General features: G+C 40.3%; 1 protein-coding gene across 2 annotated transcripts in view; it reads right to left on the bottom strand.

Moving 5' to 3' along the window:
• LOC117050153 (meckelin-like) overlaps window positions 1–16,145 on the bottom strand; it is a 33,064-nt gene that overhangs the window by 11,951 nt on the left and 4,968 nt on the right. For both annotated transcript variants that reach the window (XM_033155571.1, XM_033155572.1), the window contains exons 5-20: window positions 15,293–15,362; window positions 14,539–14,613; window positions 13,368–13,430; window positions 12,881–13,035; window positions 12,656–12,764; window positions 10,870–10,956; window positions 10,011–10,076; window positions 9,029–9,188; window positions 7,927–8,050; window positions 7,351–7,456; window positions 5,389–5,445; window positions 5,181–5,279; window positions 3,370–3,468; window positions 2,895–2,981; window positions 1,048–1,147; window positions 3–142 (exon numbers count right to left, since the gene is read on the bottom strand). In XM_033155571.1, coding sequence (XP_033011462.1) covers window positions 3–142; window positions 1,048–1,147; window positions 2,895–2,981; window positions 3,370–3,468; window positions 5,181–5,279; window positions 5,389–5,445; window positions 7,351–7,456; window positions 7,927–8,050; window positions 9,029–9,188; window positions 10,011–10,076; window positions 10,870–10,956; window positions 12,656–12,764; window positions 12,881–13,035; window positions 13,368–13,430; window positions 14,539–14,613; window positions 15,293–15,362 — 1,597 coding nt within the window. The remainder of the gene's footprint in view (window positions 1–2; window positions 143–1,047; window positions 1,148–2,894; window positions 2,982–3,369; window positions 3,469–5,180; window positions 5,280–5,388; window positions 5,446–7,350; window positions 7,457–7,926; window positions 8,051–9,028; window positions 9,189–10,010; window positions 10,077–10,869; window positions 10,957–12,655; window positions 12,765–12,880; window positions 13,036–13,367; window positions 13,431–14,538; window positions 14,614–15,292; window positions 15,363–16,145) is intronic.

Raw genomic sequence — 16,145 nt, 5'->3', positions numbered from 1 at the left:
ACCTCTAAGAAGAAGAGAACAGCAAGCACTTGGAAGAGAGGATTTATTTTCCTGATGGTTTGAATTTCATTCCACTCATTTGCTATGAAATACGTTCTCCATATGCTGACAGGTGCAGAAATACTTCTTATGCCATTTTCGCCTGTGGAGAAGCATAGTTCAAACTGTAAAGATCTTAAATGTTATTTCTTTATATCCCGCTTTTCCAGCTTAAATAACTTTCACAAAGCAGCTTGCATCTATTAAAATACATTTTAACACAATATAATAAACAGTGATCTAAAAAACGATCTATAATATAAAAACTTATAAAATACATTAAGACAGGAAAACTTAAGACAGAAGAATTAAAAATATGCCAGTCCAAATAATGTAAAAGACCAAGAAATAAACCGTAAAAAAACTTCAAACCATTATCAGTAATTAAAAGCTTATAGGAATAAAAAGGTATTTAATGCCTGTTGGAAAACAATTAAAAATAGAAGGCCAAACGTACATCCCATGGGAGGGGGACACAATAGTGTTTTTGTGAGCAGGGCTTCTGGAGCCAATCTTAGGGCCCCAGCCAGTTTATATAGGTCGCAAATCATTTAATGCTTTAAAAGGAAGCCATAAGCACAGGAACATGGCCAGTTATTAGTGGCAGCACAAGGGGTGGTATCCAATGCAAAAGTTCTTTTAGCACAAGGACTCTGCAAGGAAACTCTCCATTCTCTCCATACACCCCTTAAATGTCTTCTGCAGAGGATGCCAGGCAAGGGCTCATGGGGAGAGAAGGCCGGGGGGGGGGGGGGGAGTTCTGCTGCACAGGTGGAAATCCTTGCGTCAGCAGTGCTACTTTGTTAGATGTTGCCCAAATTCAAATAAAACAGTATCTTAACTGACTACAGCTGGCACATGGACATATTCCTAATTTCTTGGGGCTATTCCACACATTCATGTAGAAAAGGGATGGTAAGCCTGTGGCTATCCAGATATTGCAACTTCCATCATCTCTGGCCACTAACAATGCTGGCTGGGGCTGACAGAAGTTGTAGGAACACACACCTTCAACAGCTTTAAGAACTTTTCCTTTAGGACGCTCCCAGTCGATGAAAAAGATATCTACCGTAAGTTGGGAAACAAGCAGATGCAAAAACTGCAGTGCCTATGGAAACAATTTAATGAAACAAAGTTAAACCTAAATTAGCATTTAGAAAACCTGGCTGCAGAAATAGGATAAAATCTCATTCCTGATAAATATTTCCACTTCTTATATCCATCAACAGGAGTTGGCTGCATTAGGGTTGGTGGTGACAACTCAAGATCATGGGTAGTATATTAAAGTGTAATTCCACTTGAAAAACCTGCTGCTAGTTTGGCAATTTAACTCATCCCTGCTCTGAAACTATCACAAATTTGTAAACAGGGTCAGTTAAAAATTAGGAACTTTTAACTTCCAAAGATTGCTGTGAAAGAACATGTGCTTACACCTGTCCCACTGAAATCTATGGGACTGTCACTGTGCAAATCCTACTCACATGGAGATGCAAGTTCCATTTAGTTCAATGGGACATTAGAAGACCACTGCTGGATCAGACCAAAAGCCTCCCTAGTTCAACATACAGTGGTACCTCGGGTTACATACGCTTCAGGTTACATACACTTCAGGTTACAAATTCTGCTAACCCAGAAATAATGCTTCAGGTTAAGAACTTTGCTTCAGGATAAGAACAGAAATTGTGCTCTGGTGGCGCAGCGGCAGCAGGAGGTCCCATTAGCTAAAGTGGTGCTTCAGGTTAAGAACAGTTTCAGGTTAAGAACGGACCTCCAGAACGAATTAAGTACTTAACCTGAGGTACCACTGTACTGATCTCCAAGAGGCTAAGCCCATAGTTTGTAGCATAGCTGGGGTTCTCCCTCTGCAAAAACAGACTGGATATTGGGTTACATCCAATGCTCTTCCTCTACTCTTCCTGTGCCCTTAAAACATCTGGAGCAGATTTTGAGAGAGCATGGGGTGCTGAAAGGAAGAGAGAAGAGGAGCATTTTGTTGCCCAAGTGGAAATCTGCTGCATTAGTAGGACAGCAATGTTGGATATGAAACATTGAATTCCAACTCAAGTTTTATTTCATTTGAAAAAATATATATTTTTGTTTAGCTTTAAAACTCTGAAAGACAAATGTGCCCTGCCAGTGTCAATAATCCATTATTTCTATATTGAAAGGCAGCAGCTGGGGTGGGGCTATGAATGGGAGAGTGTGGCCTGCAACAGTCCTCCAATGTAGTCCACTGTTTAGAGATGGGGCTGAGTCCCCTCTCAGGTTCTAGCAAAGGCCAGTCTACTTAATTTGCCTGTATCTGCTGTTAGGTCTCTCTTTTTTAAATCTTTCGCTATTGGAAGACAAATAAAGAAGTTATACCTTACCACTGAAACCATTTGTCTTTCCTCCAGAAAACAGCAGAACTGGAGCTTGTGCTAACAGTGCTAACCCTGATATGATTTTTTATTTAGAAGAAAAAATTAACCACAGTATCAGATGGGCAATTTAATTATTAGGGCTCTGCACAAGGCTCCCCCCCACCCTTGAGATTTGGGTGACCCTCCCAGGGCTAACCCGGGAGACACTCACCCCACCATGGATCCAGTTCCAACATAGTTTGGGGGGCAAGGCTTATGTTTAATTAGTTTTTTTAAAAAACCCTAATAAAACATTCCTCTCCCAACTGACAGGGGGAGGGGTCTGCAGAGAATTCACTTGCAAAAGAGTGCCCTGTGTCAGGAAGTATTGGTACCTCTGCTTAACAGCAAGAGGCTTCTCTGTATCCGACTCACCTGATGCCTGAGTCCCTCTGAACAAGCCGGTTTCTGCTCAGGACTCAGACAAATCCAGAGCATGGCCTTACTGCTTACCTTAAGAGCAAAAGCACATCCAATGTAAGAAACAAAATTGTCTTCTTGACTTGGTAATGGTAAGAGAACAGAAACATACTGCTGTGCCTGTGGAGTGAAGGGTATTCATTAAATCAGACAAGCTGTAACTACATGTATGTTTAATCATAGCATACAATTTCTACAACTGAATTTAAAATAGTGGTTGCTTGTGCCAAAGTTACCAGAGCTTGATGAAAATTAGGATTTGGAGCATTTTTTTTATAAAAAAAAACTAGCTCTATTTACTACTGCATGCACATTTAAAGTTAGAGGAAGAGGTAAAGTATAAAGGACAAATACAGAGAATATTTTACAGGTACAACTTGCCTCAATGGTCTGGTGAGAAAAGCAAAAAGGGAAAACAAAACACATGAACATTTAGATGTCATATCTAACATTTATATGTGCACAATTGTTTATTATCTTTAAAGAAACACAATATGATGAAACTTACTTTGAAAAATATAAGCCAATATATCCCTGTTCCCACTGAGATGATGAAGAAAACATTTGCAAGGTCACCAGAGTAGAATAGCAAGAACTTCAGAACTGTCTACAACATCAGAGTACAAATGTGTTAGGTGCAATGACAGAAAGGTGTCCCAACAGAGACAGACAGAAATGCTATTCTTACACAGGGTCTCTACACCTGTATCTAGTAACTTTATGCAGTGATTCAAAAAATGGGGAGGCACCTGACTTTGGAACTGTGTTTAGACAACAGTTACCCCACACTTTCTTACTGGAGCTTTTGTGCAATGAGCCAATGTGATGCACAGTTATATACTGCTACACTGGCCATGTGGATTTCATCACCTCCAGTAATCCTTTAGTGAACTGAGTCACACTGGCAACTTGCAGGGATAGGCAGAGGTGCTGCTTCAAAAAAAGTTGTCCATACGTGTTCTTAGGTGACAGAAGAGCTAACTTAAAGTTGCTGTACTCTATCAGCTGATAATTAATCTTCAATTGGAAAATGTTGTTAGCTATAGCCTTTAAAAAAATCACCCCCTGAAATGAAAAGACTCTGTGTAGTCTCTTTTTATAAAGGGCAACCATTATCAAATAAAAAGAGGAGCAGCTAAAGAATAATACAATTATTCTTCATTTGTTTTGAATTCCAAGGATGATTTGCAGCCATCACTTCATACAGTGGTGCCTCGCAAGACGAAATTAATTCGTTCCGCAAGTCTTTTCGTCTTGCGGAACTTTCGTCTTGCGCGGCACGGTTTCCCATAGGAATGCATTGAAATTTAATCAATGCGTTCCTATGGGAAAAAAGTCCGGGCTTGTTGCTGGCAGCAGCAGGGAGGGGTTGGGCCTGGCTGGGCCCAGCCAGAGCCTCCTGCCGGCGAGGAAGGAGAGCAAGCCAGGAGGGCAAGCGGCAAGAGGAGTGGGGAGGACGAAGGGCGATCGGTAAGCATGGATTGCAAGCGAGGAGGGCGAGCGGCAAGCGGGGAGAGGAGTGGGGAGGACGAAGGGCGATCGGTAAGCATGGTTTGCAAGCGAGGAGGGCGAGCGGCAAGCGGGGAGAGGAGTGGGGAGGACGAAGGGCGATCGGTAAGCATGGTTTGCAAGCGGGGGGGAGCCAGGAGAGCAAGCGGGGAGCACGATCCGCAGCGGGGAGAGCAAGGAGAGCAAGCGGGGAGCACGATCCGCAGCGGGGAGAGCAAGGAGAGCAAGTGGGGAGCACGATCCGCAGCGGGGAGAGGAGCGGGGAGGGCCTCAAAGCCCTCTCCGCCGCCGCCGCCAGCCTCCAGCAGGCTGAGCAGGTCTCCTCCAGGCGACGAGGGGCAAAGGGCCGCGGCCACCCTCCCGCAGCGGGGCGGAGAAGCGGCCCTGGCCGGAGTCTCCACGGGCTGAGGAGCCTCAGCCATGGCGGGAAACGAAGGAGGCAGCGGCGACAGAGAAGGAGAGGCAGTTGGGTCTTCCCTCGCTCGCTCTCCCCAAGCCACAGCCAAGAAGGGCGGCGAGAGCGGTGAGTGAGCGGGCGGCAGCAGGAGAAAGGGAAGGTGGCTGTAAAGGAAGATGTGAAAAGATCTGATCCTAACCCAAAAGTCATAAGATGAGGCAAATATCTGCTTGCTTTCTGCAGCCCTTCCCAAATGTCCAGGACCACGGACCACGGATCAGAAGAGTGTGCAGTTATAGCATTATATCCTCATCAGCACTTAAAGGAACCATGTGTGTATTTATGAGATCTTAGATACAAAGCGTGCAAATGTGTAAAATGTATTATTGGCTAGGACTCCCAATCAGTCATACCTGTAGGTCAATCATGGGGCTCCCTATACGTCTCTTCCAGCCAGCTGTCTTGAGAAGGGACCATAGAACTGCCAGGCCACCCAAAACACCTAGAGCTATCTGCAGGAAAAGATAAATAAATCAAGAGTTATGCTTCTGCTGCATTTTGTACAGAAATCAGCAAGCATACAGTAAAGGAATTAACATTTGATGAGGAGAGAAAACTTACATCAGTCTGAATGCGAGCCTCCGACTGGTTCATTTCATAGTTGACTGAGAAGGAAACCTGAACAGTGAAACAATTCCATTAACACTCCAATAAATCATTCTATCCTGAATGCCACTTTTCATGCTGCATTAAATTACAATACATAAAATATAAATAAGTAAAACAGAATGTTAAGTTAAGTGTTGCTAATTCAATGTGTTGAACACTTTTAATAGTTTGGGCACAAGAATTTGATGCCATGAAAGCATGAAAAGAGGGAGAAGTGCATTAAGAAAAGCTGTGGTTGCATAGCTTTTCCAGTAGAAACCATGAATGTTGCTGAAAGGAATTAATAACACAGTCATTGACAATAGAAATACTAGCTTTGCAAGAAAATTGCCTGCAATTGTATGAAATTTTTTTTAACCAAGGAATGAATATAGTGTTGGAAATGCCTGCCAATATCTATGGTCTACATACAGAATTTTATCTGGGATCTGGAAGATACTACAACAGATCGCTTATGCCAATACTCAGTAAGTGAACTTCCCAAAACTTGTAGATAGTTTGGTTTGGGAATTATGGAGTTAATTTGCTTCCTAATGCCAACATTGACTGGCAGGTATTCACTTAAGGAGGCATTAAAAGTATGGATTTCAGGCAGTCTAACTTGCAGATGGAATTAAGATAGAAGTGTACTTTCTTGATGTTTGGTTTGTTTGTGGATTGGGATATAAGAAACAGGGTAGCCTGGAGAGATAGAGAGGTGGCACCCAGGAAGATCTGAAGAATTTCAAGCTCCCTACCAGAATTTTAGCCAGCAGGAAACCTTTTACAGTAGATAAAATTAGCTAGATGTGTTCATCCTGTTTTAATTATCCTTTTGCTTCTTTGGGATTGATTTGTACGCTTGCAACTACCGGTATTCAGAAGTTAAAATATTTTACATAAGAATAATCTCTTTATTAAGTAAGCTTTTAAATTTGGTTCATAAAGCCTTGTGGTCTCTGTGTGTCTATGACGCCACACTACCTAAAGAGGATGTCGTCAAGACCCAGGAAAGCTTAGGGTTGTTTGGTAGAGGCAGCCACTGGTAGCAGTGGACCAGGGTGTAGCTGGGGACATGTGACACCACTGCTCAAGCCTATCTAGCAATTACTGCTCCTGCAATGAGTAACTGCTGGTTGCAATTATACTTTTATTATTATTTTTGGCAAAGTTAATTTTAAACCTATTTTGGGGAAAATAAAACACACTCACACACCCACCCACCACTTCCGATATGGGCTGCCATACAACTGGGTTTCCCTGGACATTGCAAGCGATTTTTGAAAATTCCACCCAGACGCCATTTTTGAAGGATGAATCCCAACTATGTCCAGGAAATTCCAGATGCATGGCACCCCTATTTAGGAACCAAGAAGTAAGAGGAGAGGACCAGGACCATACACATGAGAATGTAAGAAAAACCTCCTGAATCAGGCCAAATGTAGTCATGCAGCCGGTCCTCACAGGCCAATGAGATGCCCATGGGAAACTCTCCCCACCTGTGGTTCCCAGCAAGTGGTATTCGGAGACATGTTGCCTCCAACACAGCTACACACGTGGGGAAAGCAGAAACTACTTCTTGCTCATCAGAACCATTTCTTCCCCAACAAGTTTGAACAAAGCTGAAGAATCTTCATAGATGAATTTGCTGCCTTTTTGACAGTCATCAGGCAGGCAGGATACAAGAAGCAAGGGCTTATTTTTATTCAGTATATTCTGACACTTTTGAAAACATGCCCGATTTTGCTGTTAATTTAAAATATGAAATCTGTACCGTTATGGCCCTATTATTTTTGCTAGTTCATAAATAGCGTTCATTATTCAATTCTTTGGCATTATGTACCTCACCTATACCATTTTTGATTGATTGATTGATTTACTGTTGAATGATGCCAGGGAAATTCAAGTAATTGCTGGAGCTACATAGGAACTCACCACCACATTCTCAGCACTGGGATTCTGAACCAGAACATCACTGTACGCAATTGTAATCAGAGGGGGATAAATGGCTCCTTTCTGAGTGTTAGGCACAAGACGAATACTGCAGAAATATACACAACACAATGTTAACAAAGAAATAAAAGGAGATGAGAAATTAGACACTAAACAAAAACCCAGATCTCTGATAAAACTTTATTTTAACAATGGTTATAATAATCTAATGTGATGTGCATATACAAAGTAAAAAATTAAATTAATTTTAGTCTGCCTTACAGTAAAAGAACTGTTGATTTTCTGCAGTGAACCATATGTACAGAATGGGTTTTCCTTTTAAATTGTCTTCCATTCCCAAAGAGGCAAGATGCCATTAAATCTTAAAAGCACATTAGTTCTGAGCCAACACATACAGGATTACATTGTTAGTATGCTAAATGCCTTGCAAAATTTATTAAATATTTTCTCACAACAAATAAGATAAATAATGATAACAAGTAAATTATAAGTAAATCATGGTAATGTCAAATTTATAATTGGGAAGCTATAGCTGGTAGTATCGTCATGTGATCTCACCTTATTGTTATTTCACTAGCAATTCTGATTATTCTTGGCTGGTTTCCTAAGTCATTTTCTTGTCCACTTAAAGTATCCACCAAAAACATTCGACGTGTCAAAAGCCAATTATTCATATTGCTACCTTTTTTTAAAAAAATGTAAAATTAAAATTTCAAAACAGAAAACTTTAATATAGAACAGCAGCAGTGTAATGAAGAAATAATGAAATATACTTTTATAAATATTAGCATGCGAAAATGATAGTAGTAAAGAAACTAGGGCAAGTAAATTTTCAAAGAAAAACGAACATTTCCTTGTTTTCAGAAGATGCAGGTTTACTATGTCATGCTTCTAATTCAACAGCGAAAGCTATAATAAGAATGATCTATCAAAATTCTGACTCTCATTTCAAAATCAACAACCTCTTCATATAAACTACATTTCAAATTCTCCTTAAAGTCAATGAACTTGTTTGGACATAACACTAAACTGTGGTGTAACGTTATGTGAATGAGCCTCAGGATTGTGTGCCTCCCCCACCCCATTCCTCCTCTGCTGAGGCCATGAAAAAATTGGACAAACTGTGGTTAGTTTTAACTATGCTTTACTGAAACTATCAATTTAAAGCAGTGGTTCATGAAGCTGGCTTCTTTAAAAAAATAGTTTAGAGTTCACGTGCAACAGTAAATTGCAGTTAACTGAAATCAGAAGTGAAAGCTTATTTTCAGTGCTGCACTGGAAAAGAGGGGAACCTGAGGCTTCTTCATGTAATACTGAAGTTAAGATTATTACCACCCATCACTCACTCTCTCTTTCATTAGATCACTACCACCACACTTTCTTTTGTAAGGTTATGGGGAGCAACAAAGAATGTTGCTTGGCTCTGGTACCACCAATTGTCAACATGCATTACAATGAACTCGGGAGAAAAAGGTTTGTGACTTTGCCACATTATGTTCAAACAAGGTGACTGTTTACAAAAGAAGACTTGTGTGATATTACATCACAAATATAATGACAGACACAGTGAAACAATACGTTGCCAAAAAACTAGAATTATTGCATGTAACAGAATGTATATAGTCTAAGCTCACTGAGAATAGAGCCTGAATGTTCTTACCTCGGTTCACAAACATTTCATTATACTGAAGATTTAAGTTTAACACTGGCACTGCCCAAAGGTACTTTTGTCCATCTTCTTCATCATAATATTCAAGGAACACATCATAAAATACAGGATTAGAATAATCCTTTAACATTTTGGAAATCGATATTGTACACTGTAGAAAAAGAGCATAAAGGTAAAATGAACTAGAATAAAATACGTATCTTCACTGTTCCAATAAAATCCCTGAAAAATTCCCCTGGAATTCTTAATAAATTCTACCCTCTCACAGAATGAAAAGTATAGACGTGCAATTACTTTCTAGCGATCGTACAGAGAAATGATTCAATCTGCATCAAAATTTATGTTGCTGAGCAGAGCATCAGACTTGAAAAGTAGCTGCATTTCTCCTCTTGAGAATGGAAGAAGAGCACTGCTGAGTTAAACCAATGGTTTAACTAGGGCAGTGTACTGTTTCCCACAGTGGCCAACCAGATTTCCATGAGGTGCCCACAAGCTGGGCTTGAGGGTCAATAGCCCTCTGTTGCTTTTATTCCCCAGCAACCAGTATTCACAGAAAAACTGCCTCTGAGCCTGGAGCTATGATATAGCCATCATAACTAGTAATCACTAAAAGCCTTCTTCTCAATGAATTTGCCTAATCCCCTTTTAAAGTCTTCCAGGTTGCGAAGTACCTTCTTTTTACCTGTCTGGAATTTCCCAACATTCAACTTCATTAGGTGACCCATGATTCTAGTATATAAGAGAAAGAGAGAAACTTCTATCTACCCGGTACTTTCTTGACACAGTGCATTCTTTTATGAGCCTTGATCATGTTCCTCCTACCCCTACCTGCATTGTTTTTAGTTTAAAGCTCTAGTGCTGTAACTTTTCCTTGGAGGGGAATGGCACCTGCCCCCAATCTTTTTGCTTGTCCTTTTCTGCACCTTCTCCAGCTTGCATGAACATATTTAATACTGTTTTAAATTACTCTTACTTTTTGTTGATAAGTTGTCCCAAAAATGTAAGCAGCATTCAGTTTAGTTAGCGTATCTGGGCAAAGCTGCAAATTAAAAAAGTATAATAATCAAACATTTGGCATATTTTAGTGCAGTCTTCATATACCTACTACCGCCCCCCTCACAAACACAAACTTCTGCATTTATCATTTTTTAGTAAAAGGTAAACATAAGCTTTAAAATAACAGAATAAAAATTGTGACAGTAGCTGGTCGTTTAAAAGCCAACTTTGCTTCTTTCACATTCCACCAAAGCAAATTAAGCTTTCAAACATTTCAGAAATAATCCTCTCAGGACAGGCAGGTCAAGCTATGCCATATGTGGATGGGGAAAAAGAAATAACTGTAGTCACCTGAGCGCCCTCTGCTAACTTAATATGTAAATGATGAATAAAAGCAAACAGGTAGTGTAAAACGTGAACAGGACACTTGCAAAAAATGAAAAAAATGATGATAAATAATCAAAGTGTCCTCTGTTCAGTGGCTCTGGGCAGCACATGGGGCTCCAATGCATATTCAAAACTCTGTATGAGCACGAACTGTCAAATTCACTTCAACAGCAGAGTCTATGTACACAAAGTTTCTCCAGACATTGAAGTAACAAGCCAGATCCAGCTTAGGTGGATCTCTGCATGTTCATTAGAACCATGCACAGCATTGAACTGAGCCATTTCCCCCCTCTTTGCTGACCAACATATTTACAAACTATGAGGCCATAGAAAAAAGAGATATACTAAATACTAGATGCTTTGAAATGATGTGTTCATACTTTCCCTCATTTGGTTCATGGCTCTAAATTTAATCCATGATGTATCATAAATAACAAACACAAGCTTACCTGCAAAACACCACCTTCTAAATACTGCCATTTAAGAAAATTTCCCCCTGCATCATATGAAGCAGCAATAAACTGCAATTTTATATTCTGTCAATGAAGATAAAAGTGCCTTTAAAAACTGGTATTTTATATTTTAGACATTTCTTACAGCACACATGAAACAAAACTAAAATATTATTAGCATTTCACTTCTTCTATAATTTTGCCAAAGAAATTAGATACCTAATGTAAATGTCCTGCTTTACCAGGTAGCTACATTGTGTAACACGCACAATACCATGCAAGTGTGAAAAGTTAGTTTGTTGTTCTCAAACTATTGTGGGGAACAAAGTCCATATTTTAACAAAAACTTATCCATGAAATGAAAGGTGAATTTTGTATAATAAACCAGACCCCAACATGTTCCTAAAGTGTATAATAAAACTGCTTCAGCAAAATAAATAATATGGACTACAGTACATGCTACTTGTTTGGTTTACAAATTAACCATCATTTCAGAGTTACATTACACTTATATACAACATATAATCATCAGTTGGTTATTAACCTGTCTGCAAGCCCTTGTTAACTACTTGCTGAGCTGCTGTGCATAAACTCAGTAATAAAGTGCTTGAAGAGAATTCAACTTCTTTGGGTAAAGTAAAAGATCAGTTTGGCTGGGAAGACAGTCAAGGAAATCAAACCTAGCAGGTATGCCAGTGTAATGTAGAATCAAACTCTCCAAAATATTAGAGCTGAAATTGCAAACATTTTGGTCACTTCATGTATATTCCCCCCCCCCTTTCTGATTTTATGGCTGATACTAAAAGAAGTTTATATTGCAAAAGTGCAATATAACTGAGAAGTGTCTTCTCAGAATTAAGCCTTACTGAACTGAATTGCACTTACTGCCAGATGAGTGTAGCATGGGTAGGGAATGTCTCACCCATGAGCCAAATTGGGCCCACTAGGCCAGTCATTTGGGGCCATCCATGACCACCTATTACTCACCTGATGCCATGTGCGAGTAGGTAAAGTTGTGGCTGCCAAGGAACAATCAGAAGCATAAAGGAAAGGGACCTCTGACCATTAGGTCCAGTCACGGACGACTCTGGGGTTGCAGCGCTCATCTCGCTTTATTGGCTGAGGGAGCCGGCATACGGCTTCCGGGTCATGTGGCCAGCATGACTAAGCCACTTCTGGCGAACCAGAGCAGCACACGGAAACGCCGTTCATCTTCCCGCCGGAGCAGTACCTATTTATCTACTTGCACTTTTTGGGGTGCTTCCAAACTGCTAGGCTGGCAGGAGCAGGGACCAAGCAACGGGAGCTCACCCCGTCACGGGGATTCGAACCGCCGACCTTCTGATTGACAAGCCCTAGGCTCTGTGGTTTAACCCACAGCGCCACCCGCGTCCCTAATCAGAAGCATACACATGTGCTTTTTACTGTTGCTTAGCAACTGGACTTGCATTTGTCACTCTTTAAATTTAGTGCCTCAGTGGAGCAGAACCAATCTCTGTGGGGCCTTTTGCTAAGGAATGATCCAGTCATCCAGACCAACGTAGTTAAACACCCCTGGAGTAGAGCAGAGGTGGGGAATATTTTCTGGCCAGAGGCCTAGATCTTTCTTTCTCTGTTTGGTTTGCAGGTTACCCACCCCTGGAGTAGAGGACTGCAGCCTCAATTACAAGGAACACATTAAAATTATGAGGAAAACTGGAAACCTGTGCAATCTCATCATAACTGAATCACACGAAGAATAAACCTGGACTCAAAGTATTTTTTTAAAAAAATTGCAACTTACTTTGTTTTCTCCTTTAAAAGTGAAACTAGCAGGAAACTGGGTTGTGTCAAGAACCTGTGATGCTAATCCTGGCTGGTCACCATAGTATAGCCATGGAAGGTTCTGTCTCCTGCAAACAGTTACATGATGTTTGTTGCAACTATTAATTTCTAGATTATCTATCTATCTATCTATAAATGAGTAGCAAATCTATCTATCTATAAATGAGTAGCAAATGCCACATACCAAAATGATATGGAATGAACAGTACCAAGTCCAGCAGTATTTGCAAAAACATACTGAAATAGACCACATGCATCTGTGCTGCCAGAGCTCAAACTATTCATGTTCATCACACACATATTTCCAAGTGTTTGGCAAGATGTAAGGTTGGAGTACAGCTGCAAGGAGATAAGCCAATGACAATTATTACAAGACTGTAAAGATATTTTAAAACTAAAAGTATCATCTTAGAATACCATTTCTGGCTTTTTAAAGGTTTTTTTTTTAATTTTTTTAAAAAATGCTTTGAGAAGTTTTAAGTAACACTGGGAAGAGGCATTCTGCAGCACATTTTACACTTCTACACTGTTTCAATACCTCAAAGCACCAGGGAAAACTGCAACCAGGTTTCAATCCACAGATTATCCATGGAATCACAAAATAATAAACTATGTGTATTAGTAATACTTATCAGTAATCCTGTTGAAAGAGAAAAACCTTCAAAGCTTACCCAGCAAGCAGCTGCTGACGCTTGTAGGTTTTTTGAAAACCATGCTGATATCAAGGTGATGCCCTATAAATAAGACCAGAAAGTCAAAATGGTTACAGCAAATTGTTTTGGTTCAAGGTAGAAGAGCAGGCCCTCACCTCATTGAGGCTTGTGCTCTCTTTTTAATGCTACTGTTGTTGTGGGAGGATTGAACTGTCGTGGATACCAGAAACTTTATATTCTGCTTTTGGAGTAATATGCTGCTAGTGGGTGGTAGGTGCTTCTGTAAACATTTCTAGGAGTTGTATTATTTGTTTTATTGCATTTTTATCCCATTGTTTTCTCCAAGGAGCTCAGTGTTGTACATGATTCTCCCTAGTGCTTCCCCCCCCCTAGAAAAATACTGGGTAAGTGTCGGTACTCACCATGAAGTTGTTACAGTAAGTGCCACACTTTTTAACACCCCCCCCAAACACACACACACACACATACCAGGTGCTGGTACAGCGTACCCTTGAGTACCCCCTGGAAAAAAGCACTGGTTCTCCCCCTCCTCACTTAATACCCACAGTAACCCTGTGTGGTAGGTTAGGCTGAGAGGCAGTGACTGGCCTAATGTCACCCAGTGAGATTTAGAGAAAATGTGTGCATTTGAATCCAGGTCTTGCAGGTCCTAGTCTGACATTCTAACCACTACACCGATCATAAATGTTTTGCGACACAAAACAGGTATCTGTTAGATAAGGAGTACAATAAAAGGGGGATAAATAATGAATAAAAAATAATTATTTGCTTAATGTAATGAATTATATTGTTAGATTAACCAATTTTTGGAATAATATGTAAACTTGATTATTTATTTATTTATTGCATTGCATACTGCTGTTTTGATATAAATTGTTTTACTGAATTGCTCTTCATACTAACATAGTGTGGATACATATGGCATGCAGTAATGCTTCTGAATAATAGCTGCTGGAAACCACAGGAGGGAGAATGCTATTGTGCGTGACTCCATGAGGGTTTAGTCTTATGCTCTTATATCTATGATGTACTTACATTTTTGCATTGATTGATGTATTTCTATTGTTGCTGGATGTGTGTGTGCTCATTTTAAGTGTAAATGTGTCACCTTGAACGTCTGCAAACACTCTGGCAGCATGCAAACAAAATGATTATTACTATGACTTACTAGCTTTCCAAAGCGTACTGTTGCAATTCCCTTTGGGGGGTAATTCCCCGTACTCCTGAAGCATAAACCTCCTGTCTGAAAAGATATATATATATTTAAAAAATCAAATTATGTAAATATCTACTCTTAAAGACAGAGGCTTGGATCTAGAATAGCTTTGTCACAAATGGAAAGAGGCATGAATCCAGAGTTAGGTGAGCAGAATCCCACTTGCACAAAGGGCCCTTTCTGTGTCCTCCCCCTACTGCAGTACTGTGACATAGCATCTTTTGAGGGTCAGGGGACCTAGGATGTGATGACAGGGAAGGTAGCTTACATGAGCAAACCTCCCACTGTGGGATATAACTGAAACTGCTTCGCCTACATATTGTCCTATTATTTCGTTTGCATCCGTCTCAAGGAACAATGCAGTGCACCTCTGTGGGCAAAGTCAAATCATTGCAGAATCAAAGCGCCCGCTGTAACTGCAGAGACTGCATTGTTATTGCTGCGTTAGCAGCATCGGTGACCTCACTGGGGAGCATGCCTGAGCAGTGAGTTCCTGGGCTGCCCAGAAAACAAGACCACCACTTGACCTCATTTATGTGGTCCCAAGTAAAGCAGAGCAATGCATGTGGCACCAGCTAGGCTGCAGGTGTTGCTGGAAGGAGGCATACAAGACACCACCCAACTGTCTTAGGGACTCCACTCCAGATTTGCATAGGGGTTATTTCCTTAACCTTTCCTTCTCCCAAAGATGTCCTATTGTACTTACTAAAATATTGGGCTCAGAACAGCTACATGACTTGTTTACACTGATGAATGTTGGTTCACATCTTATACACCTAAAAAGATGAAAATAGAATTTGAAGGCATTTCATACCCTATAGTTTAGTAATCCTTTATAATGAAATAACATCACAGGCAACACCAGAGAACAGACTTGCCCCATTTATGAAAAGCAGACTATACCATTAGTTCTATCAGGTGCACATATCTAACAGTTCAGAGTATCCAATTCAGATATACTTGTGAGAGATAAGTAGAGTTATGGAGGACAAAAATGCTGCAAAAAATGATATCTCTGTGTCTCATTCCTCCCATAATATCTTGTGAAACTCACTATGTGCTGTAATATGATCACACTATGAATTTTCTCATGCTAGCTTCATAAGCATTGGAGGCTGCTGCTGGGTAAACTAGCAGAATGATGAATTGATTTCCCCTAGTGAGTTTCACCTGATGCTACAGATGAGATGTGGCATAGATGTGGGAATGCTATTTTTGACTGACACCTAGCATTTTCTATAATGTCTTGTTCTCCTCATAGAAATGAAGCATCCTGAAATAACTGTTGAACTGAAAAAAAAGAGTTAGCACAAAAACATCTAGCATAATGCTCAATCGAGTAATCTCAATTTGCTCAGATTGCTGACAGCCTGAGGGTCCTGCTCTTGAATCTCTCTACCAGGCCTAGGGTAGGGCTTGACAAACTACAAAAGGACTACTGCTGCCCAGCAGCGAGTACTGTTTACATCCTTTCAAACTGCTTTTTAATTGTGTGCTTTTAAAATCGTTTTTAAGTGTTTTTATGTGTGTGTGGGGGTGTTATTTGGCTGTTTCTGTTT

Source organism: Lacerta agilis, chromosome 7 (genome assembly GCF_009819535.1).
Source record: "Lacerta agilis isolate rLacAgi1 chromosome 7, rLacAgi1.pri, whole genome shotgun sequence".
NCBI lineage: Eukaryota > Metazoa > Chordata > Lepidosauria > Squamata > Lacertidae > Lacerta > Lacerta agilis.
Note: the sequence above shows the minus strand (reverse complement) of the source record. Positions and strands in the feature narration are given on the sequence as shown.